Source organism: Lepidochelys kempii, chromosome 20, assembly GCF_965140285.1.
Source record: "Lepidochelys kempii isolate rLepKem1 chromosome 20, rLepKem1.hap1, whole genome shotgun sequence".
NCBI lineage: Eukaryota > Metazoa > Chordata > Testudines > Cheloniidae > Lepidochelys > Lepidochelys kempii.
The window spans coordinates 3,183,669-3,208,373 of record NC_136399.1 but is presented as its reverse complement, the minus strand read 5'-3'; the positions used below and the strand labels follow the sequence as shown (position 1 = coordinate 3,208,373).

Below are 24,705 nucleotides of genomic sequence, written 5' to 3'. Positions count from 1 at the left end.
CCCCATTCCCCCTCTCCCACACCTCCTGCCGCCACTCCGCTGCCCATTCCCCCAGCCATGCTCCCACCCCTGTTCCCCGCCCCACATCCCCTGCCTCCCCATTCCTCCTCTCCCACACCCCCTGCCCATCCCCCCAGCCTCCGCCTGCCCCCTTGCTCCATTGCGCCCACGCAGCTCATTCAGCCGCGCTCTGGCAGCTATTTATAGCCCCGCTCAGGTCCCCGGCGCAGGCTGGTGGCTCCGCGATGGCAGGGCCGGGACTGCCTGGCAGGCGCTCAAATCCACCCACTCCTCGTCATGCCTCAGGAGCAGCATCTCCTGGTCCCAGCTCCCCAGGGCCCAGCCAAGCACAGGCTGGTCTGGAGCTGGGGGCAGGGGACCTGGCGGGTTTGCATGCAACGTGTGTGCACAGGGACATGTATGGACTAAGGGTGGGACTCTCTGCGGAGCAGCGTCATTTACACATGCTGTACCCCGCAGACCCCCGCTAGCCCAGCCCTGGGCTCCCCACCGCCAGCTCTGCCAGTGCCCCTCACTCCCGACCCGCAGCCCCCTGCTAACCCAGCCCTGGGCTCCCCCCAATCCCAGCTCTGCCAGGATCTTCAATCCCGACCTGCAGCCCCCTGCTAGCCCAGCCCTGGGCTCCCTGCAGCCCTGCTGGTGCCCCTCAGTTCTGAGCAGCAGTTGTTCTGTGGGGCAGACCCCACCCTACTCTTGGGCGGGGCGGAAGTCACAGCTCTCACGTGAGGACCGTGCAGTTGGGCAGAGGCCAGGGCTGACTCAAGAAGTCAGACGAGATGATGCCCCGTGTGGCTTCGCCCCCTCATCATTAATAACGGTCTATGGCAGTTTGCAAAGGTTTGTGAATCCTCACAACCCCCTCCCCCAAGTTGCATTATCATTACTGTCCTTGTGTTATGGAGAGGGAAACTGAGGCAGGGGACTCCCCTCCTCCTCATGGCCACAGGACCAGTCAATGGCAGCTCTGGGGATAAAACCCAGCAGTCTCTCCTGCCCTAACCCACTAGATCCCATGCCCCTCTCACAGCGGGAGATGGAACCCAGGGGTCCAGGGCGGTGGGCTGCTCTAGGCCCTTCTGAGGATGTGGGGATTGGGGTGGCCCCCAGAGGGCTGAAGAGATGGAGGCAGGGATCTAGTCCACCATGTGAATCCAGCCCAACTCTACTCCCCTCCCCTGGGCTGTGGGGATCAGGGCAGCTGCGTAGGTCTGAGGGGTGCTAGTCCTCCCTGGGAATGGAGGTTTGCAAGATCCATGGGGATGTGGGTTCAGGCCCCAGAGGGATCTGGGGTTCTATCCCCCCTCAGGGACGGAGGCTCTAGCCCCCCAGTGGGATGGGAGATTGGGGGCCCCAGGGGGATCTGGGGTTCTATCCCCCCATAGGGATGGGGGATCAGGGGCCCCAGAGGGATGAGGGTTCTAGCCCCCACTGTGAGATTGGGGTCCCCAGAGGGATCTGTGGTTCTATCCCCCCATAGAGATGGGGACTCTAGCCCCCGCATGGGATTGGGGTCCCCAGAGGGAACTGGGGTTCTATCCCCTCTCAGGGATGTGGGGATCAGGGTCTCTGGAGGCCTGGCCCTGCCCCCCGCCTCAGGAGCTAGTCGGGGCCGGCCGGGCTGGAATTCACTGGCCCGTTCCCACGTGCAGCTCGCCCCCTCGCTGACGCACATCCCCCGCCCACGCGGCCGGAGCTGGCTCCTCGAGCCCGGCACCAGCCGCCCACGGGCCGGGCCCAGCTGGGCGGGGGGAGGGTGACCTGCAGCCCGCGAGCAGCGGCGCCCCCCCCCCCCCCCGCTCCAACCACTGAGCCGCAGGCCCCTCCTGCAGCCCGGGATGGAACCCAGGAGTCCTGGCTCTGGGAGGGGAGTGGGGGCTACTGGTTAGAGCAGGAAACAGGTATCTGGACTCCTAGGTTCAGTTCCCAGCTCTGGGAGGGGAAGCCAGGACTCCTGGGTTCTATTCCTGGCAGGCAAGTTTCCTGCGGCATGAGCCCCACAGTGGGATAATGGGGGCAGCCTGGCTGGGGACCAGCGAGACCCCTAGACTCTACGCCCCCGCATGACCCAGGCCAGCGGGGTTCATACTGAGCACGGAGCTGGCGTGGAAGGGGGACGGGTGAGCAGGGAGCCCCCCCATCTCCCAGCCTGCAACCCAGGGGGGGCGAACTCACGGACAGCTCAGGGAGCAGGCGAAGGCCCACCCTGGCGCCCAGTGAGAGCCGGGCACTGTGGGCAGTGCGTGGGCACGGCCCTGCCAGCTCCCTGAGCAAGAATATATTTGGCATGAAAGTGCCAGGCGGGGGCTGGGAACAGCAGGATCGCCAAGAATCTGCCTGTGCCCCCTCCCCCCTGGGGGAGCCACAGGGGGCTCCCCTCTCCTGTACCCCCTCCTCTCAGACCCCCTCCCCCTCTGCTCCCCCACTTCCCTTGTATGCCCCCCGCACTCCAAATGGAACATGAGAAAAAAGGGGACAAGGGGGGAGTCTGTGAACCCCACCCTGCCCATGCTTCTGATTAAACTCCCCCTCCCTGGGGGCCCACTTTCCCCTGCCATTCCACTGTTGTCCCTAGCCCGTTCTCCGCTGCCATATGTTCACTGTCAGCCAGCTGCTGTGTGCCACCTTAGAGGCAGCTGCATTTCAGCCCTGGGCGAGGGGTCCCCTGACAAACAGCTGCCACGCTGCGAGCCAGAGGGGGCTGCATCTCAGTGCTGGGGGAGGGATCCCCATATAAGTAGGTACCATGCCACACTCCAGAAGTGGCTGCATCTCAGTGCCGGGGGAGCGATCCCTGGGCCCACTGCTGCTGTCCCACTTTCCAGAGGCGGCGCATTGCACCAGCAGAGACAGCGATTCTGGGACAAAAGGTGGGAGTTTACTTGGAGGGCTGTGTGGGCATTGGGGGGGATGAACTAGGAGAATGTAATGACTGTATTAATAATTTCACCCAGTTTCAGAATAAAATAAAGGCCAATAAACATAATATGTCTGATCTAAGGGACAGGCCACACGGTCTAACGGAAAGGCTGCTGGCCTCAGACTCATAAGACCTGGCTTCTGTTCCTTGCTCCGCCACAGACCTGCTGGGTGACCTTCCCCGCACCACCGTGACTCAGTTTCCCCTCCAATCCTTTCTCAGTGGTAAGCGCTTTGGGGCAGCGACTCTCTCTCCCTGACCTTAAATGGGTGTGGCCAGAGATAACACCAATCTGCCCCATGCTCAGCAACGCCGTTCTCCTGGGGACGCCCCTGCGAGGGCTTGGCGGGGGCTCCTCTCGCTAATTTCAAACCCCCACAGCAAAGGCCTGTGTGCGTTTGGCACCTGCTCAGCCCTCCTCCCCTGGCAGGGGACGCTGAGTAACAGAGCAGGGAGCCCAAAGTGTAGCGACAAACGGAGCAGAGAGTGGGAGGGAGAGAAAGATGTGCAATCCTCACCACCCACCTTTACCTAGGGGAATTACCCTCCACGAAAAGCCCCTGGGTTTAAATTGCAGGCAGGGAAAAGGTTTGTGAATTGCGCCTTGTGCTCAGTTTGCATTGAAAGACGTGCTGGGGCTCCAGCCATTTTTTACATCCGTAACTGATGCAGCAAGCGGCTTCGAGCACAGGTGCTGGGGCTCTGAACAGCCAAGCCTAGAGGTGCCAGGGCTCAGGCCTGGCAAAAATTAAGCACTGCCCGGCCCTTATTACGGCGGGTCACAAACCCCAGGGCCCTGCGCCAGGCGGCAGGACTGCAGCCCCGGATTGACGTTGCCTGCAGCAGCATGGGCTGGGGGAGGCTGCGGGGAGAGTATGATTCATGGCCGCGCCGGCTGCTGTTTGCTGGCGTGCCCTGTGTTTTTCCAAGCTCTGGCGCATCACGAGCCCAATGGGCAGGGAGGAGGGCACAGCAGGAGGGCACAGCCCCTGGCACGGGCTGACCCGAACCCCAGCGCGTCAGCCGGTCGGTTTGACTCTGTCACCTCCGGCGGATGGTGCGGGGTCACCCCATTATGACCAGAACAGGGGCCTGTGAAACCAGTTGGGACTTTAATTCATTCACTACAATTGGGATGAGATTTGGGGGGAAGGCAGGGATGGGGCAAATTCAGGATTTGTCAAATCATCGGTCCATCCCAGCAGCCTGCCTGTCGCCATCTAACCACTAGGCATGATAGCCCCCCAGACTAAAATCCTCCCCCACCCCCACACCTGGACACTGGTGCATTTCTCCACCTGAGCCCCTGCCTGCATTAGTTGCCATCCTGTAGCCCCGGGTTCCATTGCTCCACCTTATTGTAGTTTGTGGCACACTGTTGCACCTTGTTCTACCCAGCAGCTATGTCTAATCAGAGCCTAGCTTGAGATACAGTGCAGAATAAAAGCTCCCAGAGCCAGAAAACTGGAAAAGTCACAGGAAGAGCATTGCGCACACACTCCCACAAAATCCAGCGGCTCGGGTTCTATATTTTAGCCCAAACCATCTGTATTTCCCCCTTTAAAGCGAGTAATTGAGTCACTGCCATGCTAGAAATGATCCTTCTGAACCCAGATTAACTTTCTTTTTTTAAAGCCCTTTTGCAGAAACCAGGAGCCTCCTGAACGCAGGGGACGTCACAGGTCATGCCGGAAATATAGCCGGCTGCTCCACTTTGGGGGTATAGAGACGCCGGCTTCCTCGCCACTTTTCAGGGGCCACCTTTGCTGCACTGAAGGGGCCTAAGACCACCCCACCCCCTTCGGTCTAAGTCCGATGACCTCAGTGGCGTTTGTGGCTGGGAGCGAACACAGCCCAAGGCTCTCTGTTCAGCGTCACATCCGCCCACCCACACGCAGCATTGTGAGCTGGGGAGGTGGTCAGAGAAGCTCCTTGCCTCTGGGACTCCATTCAAGGCTGGGAGAGACCCATGAGCCAGAGCAAAAGGGAGAGGGACTGGGGACACGTTGGCCCCCGCTTTGATCTACTGGGGTGATCTCTTTATTATTTGGCAGCGGTCTGCAGTGTCCAGAGGCCTCCGTCAGGGACAGAGCCCTAGTAGGTTAGGCACTGTTTGAGCATGGAGGAAGACACACTTTAAGAGACCAGAAAAAAGGGGAAACTGAGGCACAGAGGGGGGAAAGGACCTGCCCAAGGTCACAGGAATAGAACTCAAGTGTCCTATCCACAGTGTCTGCGCTGATTAGCTTTGGACCTGATCCTACAGACACGTGACTACTCCCCTAGCAGGGAGCTAGGCACGCGTGAGCTTGCCGGGCCGGGGGCTGCAGGAGCAAGTGGGCTGTGCCGGGCACATGGGAGGAAGGGGGGCATTCAATCGGATGCGATGGCTGTATTAATAGCTACAATTGTCACGCTATATCTATCGACTCACAAAGAGATGGAGGAAGAACCCACTTGCGCCAGCACTGGCTGGCTGATTTCTTGCAGGCGTCACAGCCCGCGCGGGGGGTGGGGGGGGGACCCTCATAGCGGTGCAGAGGGACGGTTTCAAGACCTGTGGGGCAGCGTGGGAGATGGCATGGGGAGGGTTGTGTGAGCAGCGGGCAGGCGGACAAGGCTGGGCCCACTGGCAGGGTGGACAGGGAGGGGCAGGGCTCTGAGGAGAGGGCCGGGGGTGGGGGGGGAAGTCGCTTGCCCCCAGTGCAGTGAAGCACAGGCAGGAGGTGGAAGGACTTGGAACAGGGGGCGTTGTGGTCAGATGGCTGATGCAAGAGCCCCTACAATAACAACCCAGCCCCTCCCTCCTCGAGGGACCCTACAATAACAACCCAGCCCCCCCACGAGGGACCCTACAATAACAACCCAGCCCCCCCCACGAGGGACCCTACAATAACAACCCAGCCCCTCCCTCCACGAGGGACCCTACAATAACAACCCATCCCCCCCACGAGGGACCCTACAATAACAACCCAGCCCCTCCCTCCACGAGGGACCCTACAATAATAACCCATCCCCCCCATGAGGGACCCTACAATAACAACCCATCCCCCCCACGAGGGACCCTACAATAACAACCCAGCCCCTCCCTCCACGAGGGACCCTACAATAACAACCCATCCCCCCCACGAGGGACCCTACAATAACAACCCAGCCCCTCCCTCCACGAGGGACCCTACAATAATAACCCATCCCCCCCATGAGGGACCCTACAATAACAACCCAGCCCCTCCCTCCACGAGGGACCCTACAATAACAACCCATCCCCCCCACGAGGGACCCCACAATAACAACCCAGCCCCCCCACGAGGGACCCCACAATAACAACCCAGCCCCCCCACGAGGGACACTACAATAACAATCCAGCCCCCCCACGAGGGACCCCACAATAACAACCCAGCCCTTCCCCCACGAGGGACCCTACAATCGGTTGGTTCAGCCATGAGTCAAACGTTGCCAAGGGACAAAGTCGTCTCGTGATAGGTGGAGAGGCCTGTCAATCAGCCTGGTTGTTAGGGTTCGTGCTGTATTGTGTTGATAGACTGGGGAAGCTGTCAGTCACCGTAGTTGCTAGGGGGAGGGTGTAAAGGTTACGATGGGACTGATTGGTTACTGAGGGCCGGTCTAAGGGTTACTATGGGGCTAAGCTGTCCTATCATAGGTTGTCTAGCGTGTCAGTCAGCGTGACGAGCGGTAAGCGGACGCTGGGCGTGGCCGTGACCTGAACCGCTCTCTGATAGGCTGAGGGGGGCTGTCGGCCCGCTCGGTTGGTAGGAGGCGGGAATTTACGTCACTGCAGACTTGGGCGCTCATAGGCCCGCGGCCCGCCCGTCCTCCTGGTTGCTAGGGCGGGCTGATGACGGTGCGGGCGGAAGTGCGTGGCGCGGCCATGGCGGGAGGGATGAAACCAGCCCCGGGGCGGCGGCGGCTCCTGGGGACCCTGGTGCTGCTGGCGCTGGCGGGGGGCGCAGGCGCAGGCGCAGCAGGTACCGGGGGGGGCCCCAAGGGACCGGGGCGGGGGGCGCAGGGCGCAGGCACTGGGGTGGGACAGAGATGGGGACCAGGGGTGTGGGGCGCAGGCACTGGGGGGCAGGGACTGGGGGACCTGGGGTGTGGGGCGCAGGCACTGGGGGGCAGGGACTGGGGGACCTGGGGTGTGGGGCGCAGGCACTGGGGGGCAGGGACTGGGGGACCTGGGGTGTGGGGTGCAGGCACTGGGGGGCAGGGACTGGGGTGGGACAGGGATGGGGAATTGGGGGGGCAGGGACTGGGGGCTGGGGGAGACAGGCTGAGGGACCTGGGGTGTGGGGCGCAGGCACTGGGGGGCTGGGACCCGGGAGGGGGCAGGGACTGGGGTGGGACAGAGATGGGGAGTGGGGGAATTGGGGGGGCTGGGACTGGGGGCTGGGGGAGACAGGCTGAGGGACCTGGGGTGTGGGGCGCAGGCACTGGGGGGCAGGGACTGGGGTGGGACAGGGATGGGGAGTGGGGGAATTGGGGGGGCTGGGACTGGGGGCCGGGGGAGACAGGCTGAGGGACCTGGGGTGTGGGGCGCAGGCACTGGGGGGCTGGGACCCAGGAGGGGGCAGGGACTGGGGTGGGACAGAGATGGGGAGTGGGGGAATTGGGGGGGGGCTGGGGCTGGGGGAGACAGGCTGAGGGACCTGGGGTGTGGGGCGCAGGCACTGGGGGGCTGGGACTTGGGGCGCGAGGAAGGGAGGGGAGGCAGGTATGGGGGGGATGGATGGGAACCCAGGGAGGCCCAGAGTCTGGGTGTGGGGCAGGTGTGGGGGCCCTTTCCTGAGGGCACCTGGCGTGGGGTGTTGGTGAGCCGGGGGGATGCTGACTATAGGCCCATGGGGAACTGTGATTTTTTCTGAATTTTTCTCTCTTCTCCTCCCGCCCTGACTCCACTGGCTGCCCCTGTGCAGGGAGGCAGCAGGTAAATCCCCATCACCCTGCTCTGTCCCCTTCTGTCACCCCATCCTGGGAGCTCCTTGTAATCTCATCAGCGCTGCCTGCTGCTGTGTTAAATTGCCACCCCCCCACCCAAAAAATCCTAGCACTCGCTGCCCCACCCCACCCCACCTTGCCAGCAGATCCAGGCTGTTCTTTGGGGGTCACGTGCAGTGACTTGCGGGTGGGGAGAGACTTATGGGCGGTGGACCCAAATCAGTGAACTGTGAACCCCTGGGGAGTTGGGGCGGAAGATTGGTGGGACAGGCGGGCACTGGCAGGCTGTGTACGGCTGTGTACAGTGGGGGTTGAGACAGGGGAGGATGGTGCTGGTAGGCAGCATGGGGCTGGGTGGGGCGCTGGCAGGGTGGGGCAGGATCACCGCTCAGTCTGGGGAATCACCTGAAATGCGTTATGATGCACTGTTTTAAATGCTTCCATTCCAAGTCAATCTTGTGAGCCCCTCAGAGGAGGGACTCGAGGGATGGGAATGACGCAGGATAAAAGAGGATGTTGGCAGAGGATGGGGGACATGTTGGCACTGGTGGGGAGGCAGGGGGCACCTTGTGCACAGCACCTTGTGCTATCAAACCATAATCCCGACCAGGTCCCCTTAAGGTGCCACCATAATGCAAGTATCCGATAATCCTTTCTAGTTGGCTCCCTCTCCGTTCCCTCTCCATACAAACTGATTGATTCGTCTCTGCGCAGGGTGGGCAGAGATCGGAGGAAGCGTGGGCTGGTGGGTGAGGCACTGAGCTGGCACTTGGGTTCAGCTCCTGGCTCTGCCCCAGATTTCCTTTTAAGTCCTTGATCTTTCTACGCCCCAGTTCTGCAGCGGTAAAATGATGATTCTTTGTCTCCCACTCCTTCTCTAGTTGAGACCGTGAACTCTTTGGGCCAGACACTGCTTGTGCAGTGCCCAGCACAATGGGACCTCAGTCTTAGTTAACGACCTCTAGGCCCTTGCCTCACGGAAGTGTCAGAGGTGGCAAAACCACTTTCATTGGTTGGGAGGAGGATGCCTTTCTGTGTGCACTTCCTACAGATGCCGAAGCTAGAGGAAAACAAGCCAAGGCTTTTGATCTGTTTAGAAGACTCCAGAAAATTCCCACTTCAAAGCTAGAGAAAAGGAAAAGTTAAATCTATTGTGTTTTGTGTTAACTGAGAAGTTTGGGGTGGTGGGTGTGTGTGGGGATGGTGGCGTGCCCCAAAGCATGTTAATTTGTGCATTGAAATCTCTGCTTCTGAGCCGCACTCTTTGAACTGTGAGTTATAAACAAAGTGCCAATTCCTTCTTGTGATAATCTCACTTCGTGGCTATGTTTGTGCCTCTCTAAGTGCCTGAGGATGCCCCGAAGGTGCTGTTAGCTTCTGTGGGAGTGTTTCTCTATTCGTGTGACTGTTAGTTTCTCTGGGGAGCAGAGAATGGATTGAATGGCAATGACCTCTGTCATGGGGTTAGCAGGCTCGCCAGTCTGTTTGCCTTGGTGGAGAAGGGAGTAGGGTATCTGATTGGAAACCCCAAAAATGTCGCTCGGGAGGCAGTGTGACCTAGTGGGTAGGGCACTGACTGGGCCTTGGAGACCTGGTTCTGCCACTGGCCTGCTGGGTGACCTCAGGCAAGTCACGTCCCTGCTCTGTGCCTCATTTTCCCCATCTATAAAAGTAAAGTGCTTTGAGATCTATGGATGAAAAGTGTTATAGGTGAGCGTGGTATTATTATTAACCACTAAGGATCATAGAATATCAGGCTTGGAAGGGACTCGGGGCGTCATCTAGTCCAACCCCCTGCTCAAAGCAGGACCAATCCCCAACTAAATCATGGATTATCATGACTGCCCTCCATCTAGGCACGTACTGCTCCTCTGCTAAAAATTGGGCTATGTGTAAAAGGTGCCTTGTTCGGTGTGAACAGGGATGTGCCTAGCACAAAGCATTAACAAACATCCATTAATCCGTGTGAGCAGCACATGCTGTCTGGGCACACAACGTAGTGACTGTAGCATGGCGATTTTTAATGTAAGTCACGTTCTTTCCCTAGGTAGAGTAAAAAAAAACAACATTAAGCTATCTAATGTCTCCCCTCTTGGGGAATAACACTTTTCTATGAACTTGAGCACGTTGGTAAATAGTTTAAAGTCACACAGCATTACTCAAACACCCACTCTCTGCAGTGAATCTATACGCCTGAGCCATCTCCGTGGGAGATATGTGCGCCTGTTGAGAAAAGACTCTCGGGAGCCTCTTCACAACACACGCATGCATTGATGAAAGCCTGGGGTTTGGCTTTTTCCTAAGGAGGCTAGAGAAGAGGACTATCTCCTTGCAAAGGCACTTACAGATGCCAAGCCGGTTATAAATCGGGAGGAGTTCAATGGAATATCTTTTAAATGAACAAAGTTACTTATAGTGACCAAAAATAATGGCCACCCTCCTAGCTGATCAGAACTCCAGTATGCTTCCCCTTTCTACCGCCATCCTCTACCTACAGCGGTGCTGTATTATGACAGAGAAGGTAAACTGAGGCATGGTCTAAGGCTGTAGTTGACTGTAAAGCTATATCTGGCCTTGTTCCAGGAGTGAAGCTGAAGTTGATGAGTGTTTCCTTCTGCCTGCTGAGTGAAAATGGTCCTTAGTTCACCTCACAAGTTATAGGACTCAGTACTGGCAGAAATGGGGGATCCCCCCCGCCCCCAGCCATTCTCCTTCAGCCATAGACATTGGACCTGAAGCAGGAACTAATATAGGGAGGTTAGGACCTGTGTTATTCAGGAGATACCACATTGGTCCCTTCTGGCCTTAAACTCGGCGAATTTGTCTCACCGATGTGGTTGCTGAATAAATTCCCCCAGGGCTGTCTCTCGCAGAGTGGGTGTGCTTGCAACACACATGGAGGGCCAAAGAACGTCAGGCTCAGAGCTTCTTGGGGAGGAGATCACTGGGGAAAAATGTCGGGTGACTCCGAAATCCCAACCCTGCTCAGATGGCCACTGTCAGGCAGGATACTGGGCTAAGTGGACCACTGATCTTCCCCAGTCTGGCCGTTCTTATGTAAACTCTAATGAGGTCTATGTGGGATGCACATTGGGCCCTGATCCTCTTGTTGTGTTAGTGTAAATCGGGAGAAATTGCACAGAAGTCAGTGGAACTGCACGATTGAGCTTAGAATCAAATTCATGTTTTAGGAAGGCTCCATGCAATTAGTCTCTGGTTGGTGTTTCCCTTGACCTCAGCATTCCCAGGACAGCTTGTTTGGTGCTGGTGGTATCACCAAGTGCCCGATCCCTAGTTTCGGGGGACGTGTTTGCTCTTTCTTTAAACAGAATTGCTCCCAGAGAACTCACTGCCAGAGTCCCATGAGTCCTGGGGCTGTGGAACTAGCCATGAAATCCACCTATTGCTTGCGGGAATGTTCTCTAGGTTCTAAGTCTCCCCTTAAAACAAGTTTCAGAGTAACAGCCGTGTTAGTCTGTATTCGCAAAAAGAAAAGGAGGACTTGTGGCACCTTAGAGACTAACCAATTTATCTGAGCATAAGCTTTCGTGAGCTACAGCTCACTTCATCGGATGCATACTGTGGAAAGCGTAGGAAGTCTTTTATACACACAAAGCATGAAAAAATACCTCACCCCACTCTCCTGCTGGTAATAGCTTATCTAAGATAAGCTATTACCAGCAGGAGAGTGGGGTGGGGGGAGGTACTTTTAGCTATTACCAACAGGAGAGTGGGGTGGAGGGAGGTATTTTTTCATGCTTTGTGTGTATATAAAGTCTTCTGCAGTTTCCACAATATGCATCCGATGAAGTGAGCTGTAGCTCACGAAAGCTTATGCTCAAATAAATTGGTTAGTCTCTAAGGTGCCACAAGTACTCCTTTCCCTTAAAAACAAGCCACCCACGATTGTTTCGTCCCTGGTGAGTGTGAAGAAAACCTGTAGCAACACGAGCCAAGGGTGAAGTGCTGCTGGGATGCCTTCCTGAGTCTGCAGAAAGCCTGAAACTGTAGCTCAGGACCTTTGAGCCCAAACACCCAGTTCAAGTGCCCATCTCTTGATCTCGGACCCTTTCCCCAGGGGCCACCTGTTATAAATGCCAAAACTTCCAGCTTCCCTCATCAGGGTGCGCCGAAGGTTGGGGAAGGGGCCCTGTGAAATCAATTGAATTGATATCAAAACAAACACAGTTCTTTTAAATGAAATTAAAGAGAACTTCCCCCCCCTGTGTCTTGTGCCGGACACAGGACAGGCTCGCTCCCAGACACGAATGGGTATAGCTGCATCGGGTCTAGTTTGTTACTAAATCTTTCTTATCCCTCTCCCCTGTCTAATGAAGGTGCTGAGAAGTCGGTGATCCAACTTGAAGAAGGGCATGTGAGCCATCTGATGTTACCGCGGCAGTTCTGCTACACCAACGTGGTGATCCCAAAATGGCATGACATCTGGACCCGGATGCAGGTAGGAACCAGCGCCCACTTTGCCTGCTGCTGCAAAACCAGGTCTGCGTCTCTCTGCTGCCCCACTCCCATTATTTACATTCAAGCCAAGAGTCTGAATGAAAGAGGCTTTGTCGGGTTTGTGTGAACCAGCGAAAGAACCTCTCGGACCAAACCCCCTTATCTCTTTATCTCCTCTCCTTGGGGCGGGTGCGGTAGCAACAAGGTAAGGGCTGGTCCCTGGAGAGAAACTTCTTGCTTGGACCCCTACCTGTGTCTGAATGCTCCTGCTGCTGGCCAGTCCCAGATGTGTTCCCAGCCTTTGTTCCTTGCCCTTCTCATCCTGTGGTTTATATGAGGTTAGGAGCCAGAATGTGCTGGGGCTGTACAGGCAGGAGAGAGCACAGTAAGGCCAAAAGACAACCACAGGTGTCCTAGGAATACATTGTAGTGGTTAGAACCAGCAGGCTTGGTTTCAGGACTCCTGGGTTCTATTCCCAGTGTTGGGCGAAAGTGTCGTGGTGTGGTTAGAACAATGGACTGAGCGTCGGGAGTTCAGAGTTCTCTTTTCCCCCCCCACCCTGCCACTCACTCTTGTGGCCTTGAGCAAGTCACTTAAGCTCTCTGGGTGTCAGCTGGAAACCGGGGATAAGGCCTGCTGCAGATGAGCGTTTTCTGGTGGGGAAGCCCTCCATGTTGCTGGCTGAAGGAGACACTGCTGTCAGCCGTAAGGCTCCTGTTTCCAGCAGTGTCAGACATAGGCTCAAAGTAGGGTCGCCCTGCTGCTCGTCAGGCAGAGGAGCCCCAGGGGCTACTCAGGGTAGGAAAAGCGAGAGGAACTGCTGTTTGGCAGCTGGCATGCGGGGGCTATCAAAGTGCCAGTGTTCATAGTGATACTCGAGGCTTCGTCAGACATCAGTGCAGGGCTGTTCCTCCCCCTGACGCCCCTTGTCACCCTGATCTCTCCTGCCACAGCGGGCAGACGCTGGCCTAGTTTCTCATGGCGGCTGCCCTGAGGCTGCATCTAATGTTGGCAGAAGTGGCAAGCGTCTGTCAGGACGCTTCGTGTCACGGTTTCTCGGTCTGTCGAGATCTGCGGCACTGTTCTTCACATCCACCTCTTCTGGCCGGAGGTGGGGGGAAGGAATCGCATCAGAGAACCATGGGTTTTGTAATTTATTCCATAAAGCTATCAAAGGCGAAACTGCCTAATGAGCATGTCAGGGAATGACTAAAACAAGCCCACTGAGAGAAGTTTGTACAATCAGCGCTTAAGCTCCTTCCGTCTGAGAGACTCAGCAATTTTAACAAGGATGCTTCAATTCAGACCCCGGATGGGAGCATTATCCCCCAGTTACAGATGGGGAAACTGAGGCAATGGGAGGGGAAGTGACTTGCAAGTGCATGCAGGAAGCAAGCGGCAAAGGTAGGAACACTCTAGACTTTCTCGCTGCTGGTTCTGTGCCTTGAAATCCTCCCTCATCCTTCAACTGGTCCCCTGAAAATGTCTAACTGAGACCAGGTCTTCTTGCAACTCACATTTTTAGATGCTCATGGCCAGGGTTCTTGCTGATGAGAAAAGGAGGCATTGAGAGAGAGTCTGCAGCTGAGACGTGAAGGCGACTGTAGGCATGCAGGTGCAGGATGTGGATACACTTCCTGAGAAGTCAGTTATTGGCAACTGGGGGTTTGCAGACCTCTTCCAAAGGGTATGGCACCTGGTCTAGAGATTTGCCTGTCTTAAGAGCCTGTTGTAAAAAAGCACAAGCAAAGTCAGTACAAACTAAAATTTCATCCAGGCAATTACTTCATTATACTGCTCTGTATACTGTACACTGAAATGTCAGTGCAATATTTATATTCCAGTTGGTTTATTTTGTAATTATGGTGAAAATGAGAAAGGAAGCCGTTTTTCAGTAACAGTGTGGCTGTGACACTTTTTTGTATTTTATGACTGATTTTGTAAGCAAAGTAGTTTTTAAGTGAGGTGAAACTTGGGGGTACACAAGACACATCCCACTCCTGAAAGGGGTACGGTAGTCTGGAAAGGTTGAGAGCCACTGGTCTAACTGCTTTGGTAAGCTAGCTGTAGGTACATTTCCAAACTCACCAAAGTGAACTTTTGACTGTCACTTTGGTGAGTTTGGAAATGGTACCCTGTATCTCTAATAGCATTTCCAAGGCCGCCTCTTCTGGCAGTCTCAACAGATTAGCAGTGATTTCATTGTCCTGAGACCACTGATCAGGGAAGGGAACAAACCTGCCCCATGTACTGCGAGCTGACATATGGGAAGCCTCTCACAAAGTGCTAAGCAATATTTAGCTGTTAGCTGCACAGCTCCGATCCCCATCTAGTTTTGTCTCCTTCGCGCGCTGGCTTCATCGAAGACCCCGTTATGTCCACCCCTGCAGTGCAGCGTGGGTGTGCGAGTACCTCTCCTCTCCCGTCTGCAGATCCGAGTTGTCAGCAACAAGATGATCCGTGTCACCCAGGTGGAAAATGAGGAGAAGCTGAAAGAGCTGGAGGAGTTCAACATGTGGAACTTCTTCTTCTCCTTCTTGAAAGAGAAGCTGAACGACACCTACATCCCAGTGGATCTCTACAGCGAGAAAACCTGCCTGAAAGTAGAGTTACTAGAGGCAAACACCAACTACAGCGTCGTCCTCTTCCGGTGTAAGCCATGCTGGGGGTTGGGCGGCCCCTCTCGGGGCTTTGTAGGCCTGCTCGGGGAAGGAGGTGCAATTTCTGCCACTTCGCTGAGGATGTGCTCCATCCAGCAGCGCAGAGTTAGGGTTACCTGGCTACTGCTGGATGCCACGTCATTTGGAAGAACCCAGCTGGTCTTACAGGGGGGTGTCAGGGTGAGCACCCTGAAACTGCCCTTTGGGCCAATGGGGGAAATGGAGGAGATCTGAGGAGAAGGTTAAAAACAGGCAAGTGGTGGCACCCAACTCTGCAGGGAGCTTGGTCCAGCTGCTTTGGGCCTAGAACAGGCTCCTGGCGGTACCAGGTATCTGTTGTAGGGCGTTATAGCACGTGTTAGCCCTAGGTCTAATGACTGAACCAGTTCCTTCTTTGCTTGGGAGGGGTGTGGGTGAGGGGCTGGGGGTGGGAGAGAAGCACTCGCCCAACATGGGCTGTGTACGCCTCTGGAAGAGAAGCAGGGTGCATCCATCCGTTTCCTCCAGCCCCAGGTCAGTTTGGTGCCACCCACAGCAAAGCCGTGTTTGAATCCTTGGTCTGAGATTCACCAGGTTTATCCAGAGTCTGGGCCTTGGGGCCGTTTATACTGAGACGGGATCATAGAATATCAGGGTTGGAAGGGACCTCAGGAGGTCATCTTGTCCAACCCCCTGCTCAAAGCAAGACCAATCCCCAATTTTTGCACCAGATCCCTAAATGGCCCCCTCAAGGATTGAACTCACAACCCTGGGTTTAGCAGGCCAATGCTCAAACCACTGAGCTATCCAGGCATATCCAGCTCAGGGGTCTGCCTCTGTATGTTGTGCTGGGTATTTCCCAGCTGCTCCCCGTGGACTACTGGGACCGTGTCATGTTGTCATGTGGGCTCCAGCACAAAGTAACCAGGCTGGGGGCTTCTCTGATACTGTCTTGTCTCTTTTAGGGTTTGACACCAAGCTCTGCCTGGTTTCCTTCCTGGGCCTGGTCCTGTTTTTCTGCGGCGATTTGCTGAGCAGGTGGGTCGCCCCTTGCTGGAAGACCAGACCACTGCGTGTGCCATACCTGCGGTCCTGTGTGCTCGACACCCCCCCCCTAATCTCTGTGTTAATGGCCTGGGCAACACGGAGGAAACGTGACCTCAGGGATGCTGCTGCGGCCAGGTGCAGCGGGGCACCTCGGAGCGGTGCCTGCCCCAGCCTAGCCTCTGTCCCGTAATAGCTATGTAAACAAAGGGCTGCTAACATCCACAGCTGGGAGGCCGCCTACGAGCTTTCAGGCTGTGGCCTGGTGTCCCGGCAGTTAAATCAGGGGGATCATCTCCCAACACTGCAAATCCCCTTGGCTCAGCCATGGAGCTTGGCTTTGCGCAGGCTGCTCTTACCAAGAGACAGTGAATGCCACCCTAGCTCCCTTTTAATGATCCCGAGGCGCGTTGGCTTCCTGCTCTCCTGGGTGTGTCTGCTTGAAGCTCTGTTCGGCCTGTGTTTGTGCGGGTGGACATCTCTCAAACTCACCCGCCGTGCGTGATCTCCGCAGGAGTCAGCTCTTCCACTACTCAGCTGGGATAAGCATCGGCATGCTGGCCTCGCTGCTGATCCTCATCTACGTGATGGCCAAGGTGATGCCCAAGGTGAGGCTGCGGTCCGGGTCTGGGAATTGGGTGCTGCTGAGTGTGATGGAGCTGGAATTGATCACTCGGCAACTGGCTGGTTCAAGGACCGCGCCAAACTGCTGTAACTTGGGAATCTGGTTACAAACTCCTGCCCTCTGAGGCTCTCGGGTCCGGTCTATGCTGGGGGGAAACTCGAAAGAGCCTTTCAGGGCCCAGGCCCCAGAGGCAGGAATGCTGGGGTATGGTGGTTCTGGCGTCTAACCCCTGCTCTGAGCAAGGTAGTCAGTGGTTAAACCATCGCACTCGGCTGTAGCTCACACAGGTGGTAGTGGGTATGCAGAGGCACGCGCTAGTGCTAAAAACCCGCTGCCCCAGTGTGGAGGTGCTCTGGGTGTCAGGAGAGAGGAGGGAAGAACACCCACCCGGTCTGGCTCGTGTACGGTAGCACACCGCTGAGTTCAGGGCCCACTTGAGGCTGCACAGTGAGTGATGGGCAGAGTCTGCAGTCGAAGGAGGCAAGGGGTGGGAGGGGAAAGCGGCCAAGGACCAGAGCCCCACAGATCTGGGAACAGAACCCAGGTTTTGCACCTGGCCCACTAGGCTACGCTGCCCTTTGACATAGGGCCTGTCTAGCAAACAGTCTTCCCCTGGGGTGAACATCAAACAGCGGCGGTTTGGCTCTAGTAGACACGTGTCTTATTCTTACGTCTTTCCATCTGCCCTAGAAAAGTCCCATCTACTTCATCCTAGTGGGAGGCTGGTCCTTCTCCCTCTACCTCATCCAGCTGGTCTTCAGAAACATACGAGAGATCTGCAAGTCCTACTGGCAATATCTCCTGGGTGAGTGTGTCTCGGCACCTACCACTGCCTTAAGCAAAGGCTGTTTGTATGACGGTGGCATGGGAGATGCTGGGACTTCCACGCCCGTCTGCCTTCTACACAGCTACAAACGGGGCTGTTCAGCCGCCGGCGGCCACTTCCAGGAAAGCGTGGTGGGAGGAGGGGGAGGCGGCCTGTCTGAGCAGCACCTTGGATTTTACTGCTGCAGATCTGCCCAGCTTAGCCACCCGAGCCGAGCTCAGCAGCCCCTGTCCAAATAGGATTTAGAGTCATTTGACCAGGAAGGGACCCGGGACTGTAGGAGCAGCGATGCCAGCAGCATGGGGACGGGGAAGGAGCGGTTATGTGGTGCCTGCTGCATTGAGCACGGCCAGCGTGGCTGTGCTCCGCGCTTCCCGGAGCGGGCTGCACCAACGGTCAGGATGCTTCCTGCCCTGCCTGCTCCGTGCAGTCCTCGTTCTGTGGGGCAGGCGTGGAATTCCTGGCTGAGTTCGCAGGGGGTCTGGCCGTGAACTTGCTGATGAGTCTGTGAGGGACCCTGGGCCCGAAAGGAGGCGGAGGTGCTGGGTGTCCGTCCTGTTCATAGCGGCCTCCGTTGACTTCCCTCGCCCAGGCTACGTGCTGCTGGTGGGCTTTGCCAGCTTCGCCGTCTGCTACCGGTACGGCCCGCTGGAGAACGAGCGCAACATCAATCTGCTGACCTGGAGCTTGCAGCTCCTGGGCCTGCTGCTCATGTACTCGGGCATCCAAATCCGGCCCATTGCCCTGGCGCTGATCGCCATTGCCGTCTGCACCAAGAACCTGGAGTACCCCGTCCAGTGGCTCTACGCCACCTACAGGTGATTCCGGAGCTCCGGGCGCGCCAGCTGCTCCAGCCACAGGGTCTAGGCCAGCCACTGCTGGCGGGGAGGCAGCGAACGGCCAAGCAGGAGTCATCTGGTCCAGGCTAAGGAGCCAACTGGCTCTGTTAACAGGACGGCTGCGCCGTAGTGTGGCTGAATGAGAGTAGGGGATGCGGGGCCCTGGGTGCATTTGGCTAAAAAGGGAGTTCCCAAGCCAGAGACGTGGCCTGGTTTTGGCCGACACAGGGTGGGGAGGGAGGGATCGGCTGCATGAAACCGGAGCCCGGGAGCCAGTTGCTCGTGCTTGGACGTTCATCGTTTACCAGAGGGGTCTCTGGCCAAGGGTCAGGAGCCCGGTTAGACTTTATGGCCTCGACTAAACTGTCCAACCCAACCTGGCCACTGTGTGGCACCAACACCTGCTTGGTGGTGGATGCTCTGGTCTTTAAGAACTGAATTTTCTCCTGTGTCCTCGCTGTTGCCTGGGGGTGTCTCTGTGTTCTGGGGCATGATGGGGTCACCCCTCTTAGGGCAGTGGTGACCAGCTCTCTGCCTCTGGTGCGGTGGGGAAGCCGGCTTCCAAGCAGGGCTCGGCAGAGTTAAACAGGTGGGCAGAAAGCTTCATAGATCCATTCAGGCCCAGGCCAGTGGATTCCAGCCGGTAACTTCTGCTTCAGGCTCCTAGCTCCTCAGGTGCCCCAGCAGCTCTCCGTAAGGACGGAGCGCAGCCTCGAGGCAGGGAACTGCTGCTAATGCCACCGCTCTGCTGGCAGGAAGGTGCAGAAAGCCACAGCGAAGCCGAGCCCCCCTCGCCTGCTGACCGAGGAGGAGTACCGGCTCCAGGGGGAGCTGGAGACGCGCAGGGCCCTGGAGGAGCTGCGCGGATACTGCAGCAGCCCAGAGTTCTCTGCCTGGACTGTGGTTTCCCGGATCCAGTCTCCGAAGAGGTAAAACGCCCTGGGGGTGCCGGCAACCCCCTTACGGTGCCCCCTGCCAGGGGGCCGCGGCTCTGCGCACGTCCAGGCAAGGGCTGGCTGCGCTCTGACTGGGGCAATCTGTACTCTTCCAGCAGGGCAGCCTGCAGCTAAACTCCATACCTGCCAGGGCTGTAAAAACTCCCGGGGGTGCCAGGTGCAGTCTATGTCCTGACTGTGCTATCAGCAGCTAGCATCGTTCGGGTATGTGTTAGCAGGGCCCGGAGCAGCTGAGCCTTTCATTGGCTGGGTGGCTGGCTCCTCATACTGGCCTAGCCTCATGCCTAAGTGACCCTAGTGGGCTGGGCTGGGCTGGACTGGTGGCTGGGACAGCAAGGCAGGACTTGCCAATTCTAGTGCCAGCTCTGTGTGACCTCGGGCCAATTGCTCCCGTACCCCTGTGCCTCAGTTTCCCCATGGGGTTACTAATTCTTCTGTGGGGGTTGAGGCTTAATGGTGTCTAGGACCTTTAAGGGACATAATGGCCATACTGGGTCAGGCCAGTGGTCCGTCTAGCCCTGTATCCTGTCTTCCCACAGTGGAAGTTAATTGCTCCCCATCCTCGTTCACTTCCAGGTTTGCCGACTTTGTGGGCGGTGCCTCCCACCTCACCCCGAACGAGGTCTCTGTCCACGAGCAGGAGTACGGGCTGGGGGGCTTGTTCGTGGAGGACCAGCTCTTTGAGGAAGACGAAGACGACTCCTTCGAAGGGGAGGGTCATGCAGGGTTCTCCGTGTCCCAGAACCACCTGGGCTCTGAGTGAGGGAGCCGTGCGGATGGATTTGGTGGTGGAGCTGCGGGATACAATCCCCGCTCTCTGAGCGCCCCCATGAGTGCACGTGCGTGTGTGTATAAAGCCCAGTCTGTCCGTGCGAGTGCACCAGAGCCAGCCAGGCTGGCAGCGCCTCCTGCTGGAGCCAGTGACATGGGCAGTCAGGGGATTGAACTCCACCCATCTAACCTGGCAGCACTTTGCCCTCTGGCTGGCACCAGACCTGGTCCCTCTCCTGCTGCACAGCACTTGTCCTTTTCCCGGCTTTCCCCAGCGGGGGAGATACCGAAGGAGGGGCGGGGAAGGGGTGTTCTGGGGGCACTTCCCTTCTGGGGAATCCACATGTTGCTTTGCAACTTGCCAGCAGAGCTTCCCCCAGCCCTGTCTGGGGCAGAGAGGAATAGGGGCTGCTTGTCTGAGTCGCCCCAGCCTGACTTCAGTTGGACTGGGAAAGCCCCCCCTCCAGCCTTCCCAAACCCGAGCAGGCTCTCTGTGGGGCAGGAGGGTTCTGCACAGGCCTGTGTTGTCTGTAGGGCACAGCGTCCAAATGGGACTCGTACCACCCATAACGTGGGGTGAGTCCCCACCCCGTCTCCTGCTTGCAGCACTCTGGGCCTCGTTCAGCCACAGAGACAATTTCATTCTCCTGCTCCCCTGGGTCTCAGCTGTGCAGGAGGCGGGCAGCACCCGGGTGATGGCAGGGCGGTGGTGAAGAGCAGCTGGCATGCCTACAGGCTGCAAGAGCGCTCGGCCCGCTGCCCGTAGCAGGGTGGCTTTCCTGGGGCGCAGGGGTCCCCTGCCTCAGGTGCTGAGCTGAGCCCAACTGAAGAACTCAGCCCCTTTTCTCTGTCCATCCTGCCCCCAGCAGGAAAAATACCCCCACTTTCCACTGGCCCCTGCCCCTACCTCACTGTCCTGTGGCTACGGCTCCTGGACTGCTGCCCACTGCTGGCTGTCAGCAGGCTGGGGCGTTAGCTGGTTTGCAGGCCGGCGTGGGGGCGGTGGGAAGAGGCCGGCTGCCTGTGGGGAGAGCAACTTGATCTCTTCCTCCTCCCACTGGGAGCCGGCTTTGTTTGCACAAGAGGAGAACTTTAGACTTGCTGTAGTGACAGGTGCGTGCAGGGCAGCTGACTTCCTGTTCTCCTGCAAGGAAAGGCTGCCAGCTCCCCGCCCCGTAACGGGTACGGGGGCAGGAACGGCATCTGTTCGTATGATCACCAAAGAGGACCGGAGGCCTCCGGGCAGTCAGCACCTCTGCTCAGCCCCTTTGGGGAGCCAGGGGGGCTTCGAGGGCTGACCGCATGGCTACAGGCGAGGCTGCTGGGCCTGCGCTGTCAACCCCTCCCCACCGTCTCCTGGTGCAGATCTTTATTTGATGTAGGCTGTGCCCCTGCAGCCGGTGGCTGGAGCGCCAGGCTGGCTTCCCTGTTGGTGCAGCCCAGGATTGGGACTGCTAACGGCCCCACTTAGGCCCAGCACCCTTGAGCGTCTCCCTGTGGACATGAGGAAAACCCTGGCTTCAGGATTTGTGTCTGAATGCGTCCTTCTCACCTGCTTTGGTTGTGGTTCATTTACTTACGTCCACAGTGCTCCGCAGCCAGAGACGCTTTTCCTGCTTAGGGCCCGAGCAGGTGGCCCCGTCTCTACCATGTCAGCATTATTCACGGAGCTCCCTGAGCCTCTATTCTAGGCCCGACCCTTTCAGCCTTCTCTGCCTAGGGAGTCCCGTGCTAATGCAGTGCACGGCGACGTGTCCCTGTCCCCCACAGCCTCCGGTTCAGCTCCACATCCCCTCTAATCTGTCTGCAAGCGCCTGGGTGGCCTGGCACATCCTGGGACGCTCCTGCCTGACCTGCTTCCATCTTTGCTGCTCCCTGGAGGAGTCCAGTCCCCTGAGCCGGGAAGCTAGTGCTGCTAGCCTGGGTTCCCTGCGTGCAGGGGGGAGCCTGAGCTCCTTGTGGGGCAGGAAGCCCGCGGGGGCTTGGCTGCACTGGGAAAGGGCAAGTCCCTGAACTCAGACCTGAAGAGCAGGGAGCAGAGGGAGACGCTGGCCCAACTCTCCAGATCCGGCTGTGGGGGGCGAACGTGGCGGCAGGTGAGGGGCTGCAGCCGAGCCCTCGGCCTGGCATGGTCTCGTTCACGCCGCAGGTTCTTTGCCGGAGCAAAGGGGTGTCTGGAGCAGCTAGTTCTGAACCGCGGGGCCAGGGACTTGGCCGTGCCTGAGGCTTTCCATGCTGCGTAGCCCATTCAGATGCATTGTAGTTAATGGGAGCTATGGGGCGAAGGGTGGGATTCTGAAGTTACCAGAGTGATTTAGGAGCACAAATCCCATTGATTCCAGCAGGGCTCGTGCTCCAAGTCAATTGGGTGCTACTGAAAGTCTCCCCAGGATCGCTGCTTTGAAAACCGCCCCGTCGCAGAGTTCTCTTTATTTCCAAGAAGCTTCTCTTGGTAAATATAGCGAAACGAGCTCCTGGCCCCCAAGTCTGTCGTCTCTTGCAGTGATGCGCTCGAGGGTCTGCTTGGGGCTGGGGGAGAGACCCGCTAAACTAGGGGTGAGCTAAATGGTCAAAACCACTAGTGATGGGCAGGGGGCGTCCAACCTGCCACCCTCAAAGGAGTCCGACTCCCAGACTCTCTTTTTGCAAATCAGGCCCCTTTAAGTTGCAGCTGGCCTCCAACATCCCCACTGAACCCCAAAAGCCTGGAGGTTGCTTGTGCCTTAGCACTGAGCCAGTGCAGAAAGCAGCTGAGGTGTAGAGCCGCCGGGCAGTACTGTCCTGTCTCATCTGATGTGCGTTCATTTCATGACAGTGGCCCCGTGTGGGGCTTGTGTGACTATGCACAGTGTCTGGTTGTGAGCCAGAGTGAAAATGGAAGGGGACTAGGCCTGTGTGGAACTTGGCCCGTAGAGGAGAGCCGGGCATTTCCTGCTCGAGGGCTGCAATGTGCCCCAGGGCTCAGTTAACCCTTTGGCACTGGCGTCAGTGGGCAAGGCTGGCTGCCCGCCTGCCCTAGGTGGGGTAGGCTGCAGCTGGCCTGGATTGCCCGCCCCCCCCCCCCTCTAGCTCTGAACTCAGAGCAAACTGCGTCCCAGCTTCTGCCTCTGTCGTGCGAGGTGTGTGGGCCTGGCTGGCATGGCCTGGGTGACAGGCCTTCTCTTAAGCACAAATGGGGGGGAGGGTGCTCCTCAATCTCTATGCAACTATCTGAGCAATAACTGCCCTTGAGTGGCGCCTCTGGGGAAAGTGCTCCCCGCAGGGCCCGGATCCTGCTTGCTCCCCATGAAGTAATGTCACAGCAGTGAGCTTTCGTTCATTGTTGTGCCAGGCACTGCTGCAAAATAATCAGAGTGGGGGGGCACGTGCAGTCTGCAGGAGCAGCCCGTGCAATGCAATCCGGCTTGGCACTGCCTATAAGCCACATAACTGCTGGAGGTTATGGCCACGCTGGGTAATTCCCAGTTTAATTTTAAATATTTTCTTTTTGTTGCTGCGCCCCTTTTATTTCCCGCTCCCTGCTGTTGCGGAAAGCCAGCTCTCAGTGTTAGCCGCCGCAAGCGGCCACGGAGCCCAGAGTTTAGTTTTCTTGCTGTTAATGTCAGTTCAGAATTTTAATAAAGTTTGTTTTTGTAGCCGTGTGTGTGTTAAACAAGGATGTGAAAGCGGCGGTTCGGCTCGAAGCAGCTGAGAGGCTGGACAAAGCTGTCGTCGGTCGGTCTATCGCACAACCAAGGCTCATCAGCAGATTCCTTCCATCCCCTAACAGCCCCTGGCTCTCGTATCCTGCCCAAAGCATTAGGGGCCTCGTGGGTTAATACTCTGGCTACTAGGGTTCTGCACCCAGTGTAGGTCACAGCGGGGAGGGGTGGGGGGCAGGCCTGGGCTGGAAGAAGGGGGGCTCCAGATGGGTTAAGAGGTACTGGAAGGACAAATCCCAGGTGCAGCTCAACACGAGTGAAGTGATTTTTTCCTCCTGGCCTGACTCTTCTGTTCCCATCCGCCGCGAAATCATTACCGGCCTCGCACACGGTGGGGGAGGTCCAAGCTTTTATTGGACCGACTTCTGGGGGTGAGCGAGACGAGCTTTCAAGCCCCCACCGAGCTGTTCTTCAGGGCTGTGATGCTGGCTCCCTGTCCCTGCTCCACACAAGATCCAGACCCCTGGTTTAGCGCACGGGGTTAACATGCGTTTCAGGGCCCCCTGCGAGGGGAAGGAGCAGGGGTAAGAAAGAGCTGCCCCAGCGCTGGTAGCTGCAGGGCTGGGGGGAGCCTGCCTGTGGCCAGCCTTAGGCATTCCTGCGGGATCAGTAACGCCGTGTACCTCGTACTAGCCCGGCTCCCAGTCTGCACCCTGCTTGTGGGCGCTCCGGAGCAAAGATCAGTTACTGCAATGGAACGTTATGGGCAACGCTCCCTGCTCTAAATCTCCGGGGTTTTCGGGGTGCAAGCTAGCGTCCCGGTGCTCAGAGTCTGGGCGGTTAGCATCAGGGAGGAAGAGGCTTTGTCCCCTGGGCTTCTCTCCCAGCAGAGCTTGCAGTGGGCTCCTTGCAGCCAGCTCGTCTTGCCAGCTCAAACAAACCCCTCTTGTACTGGCATCAAATTAGCCACTCAGCAGAGCAATAGCCCGGGGTCTGCTGGCTTTTCCTGGGGCT

The 24,705-nt window shown here is 57.5% G+C and overlaps 1 protein-coding gene across 1 annotated transcript; it reads left to right on the top strand.

The window, feature by feature from the left end:
• Positions 1-6,794: 6,794 nt before the first annotated feature.
• NEMP1 (nuclear envelope integral membrane protein 1) lies at positions 6,795-23,685 on the top strand. Its single transcript, XM_073318807.1, has 9 exons — positions 6,795-6,924; positions 12,229-12,350; positions 14,783-15,002; positions 15,955-16,027; positions 16,548-16,641; positions 17,349-17,463; positions 18,077-18,302; positions 19,079-19,252; positions 19,856-23,685. Exons 1-9 carry the CDS (start codon positions 6,795-6,797, stop codon positions 20,040-20,042), a joined length of 1,341 nt encoding a protein of 446 aa, XP_073174908.1. The 3' UTR covers positions 20,043-23,685.
• The last annotated feature ends 1,020 nt before the right edge of the window (positions 23,686-24,705 follow it).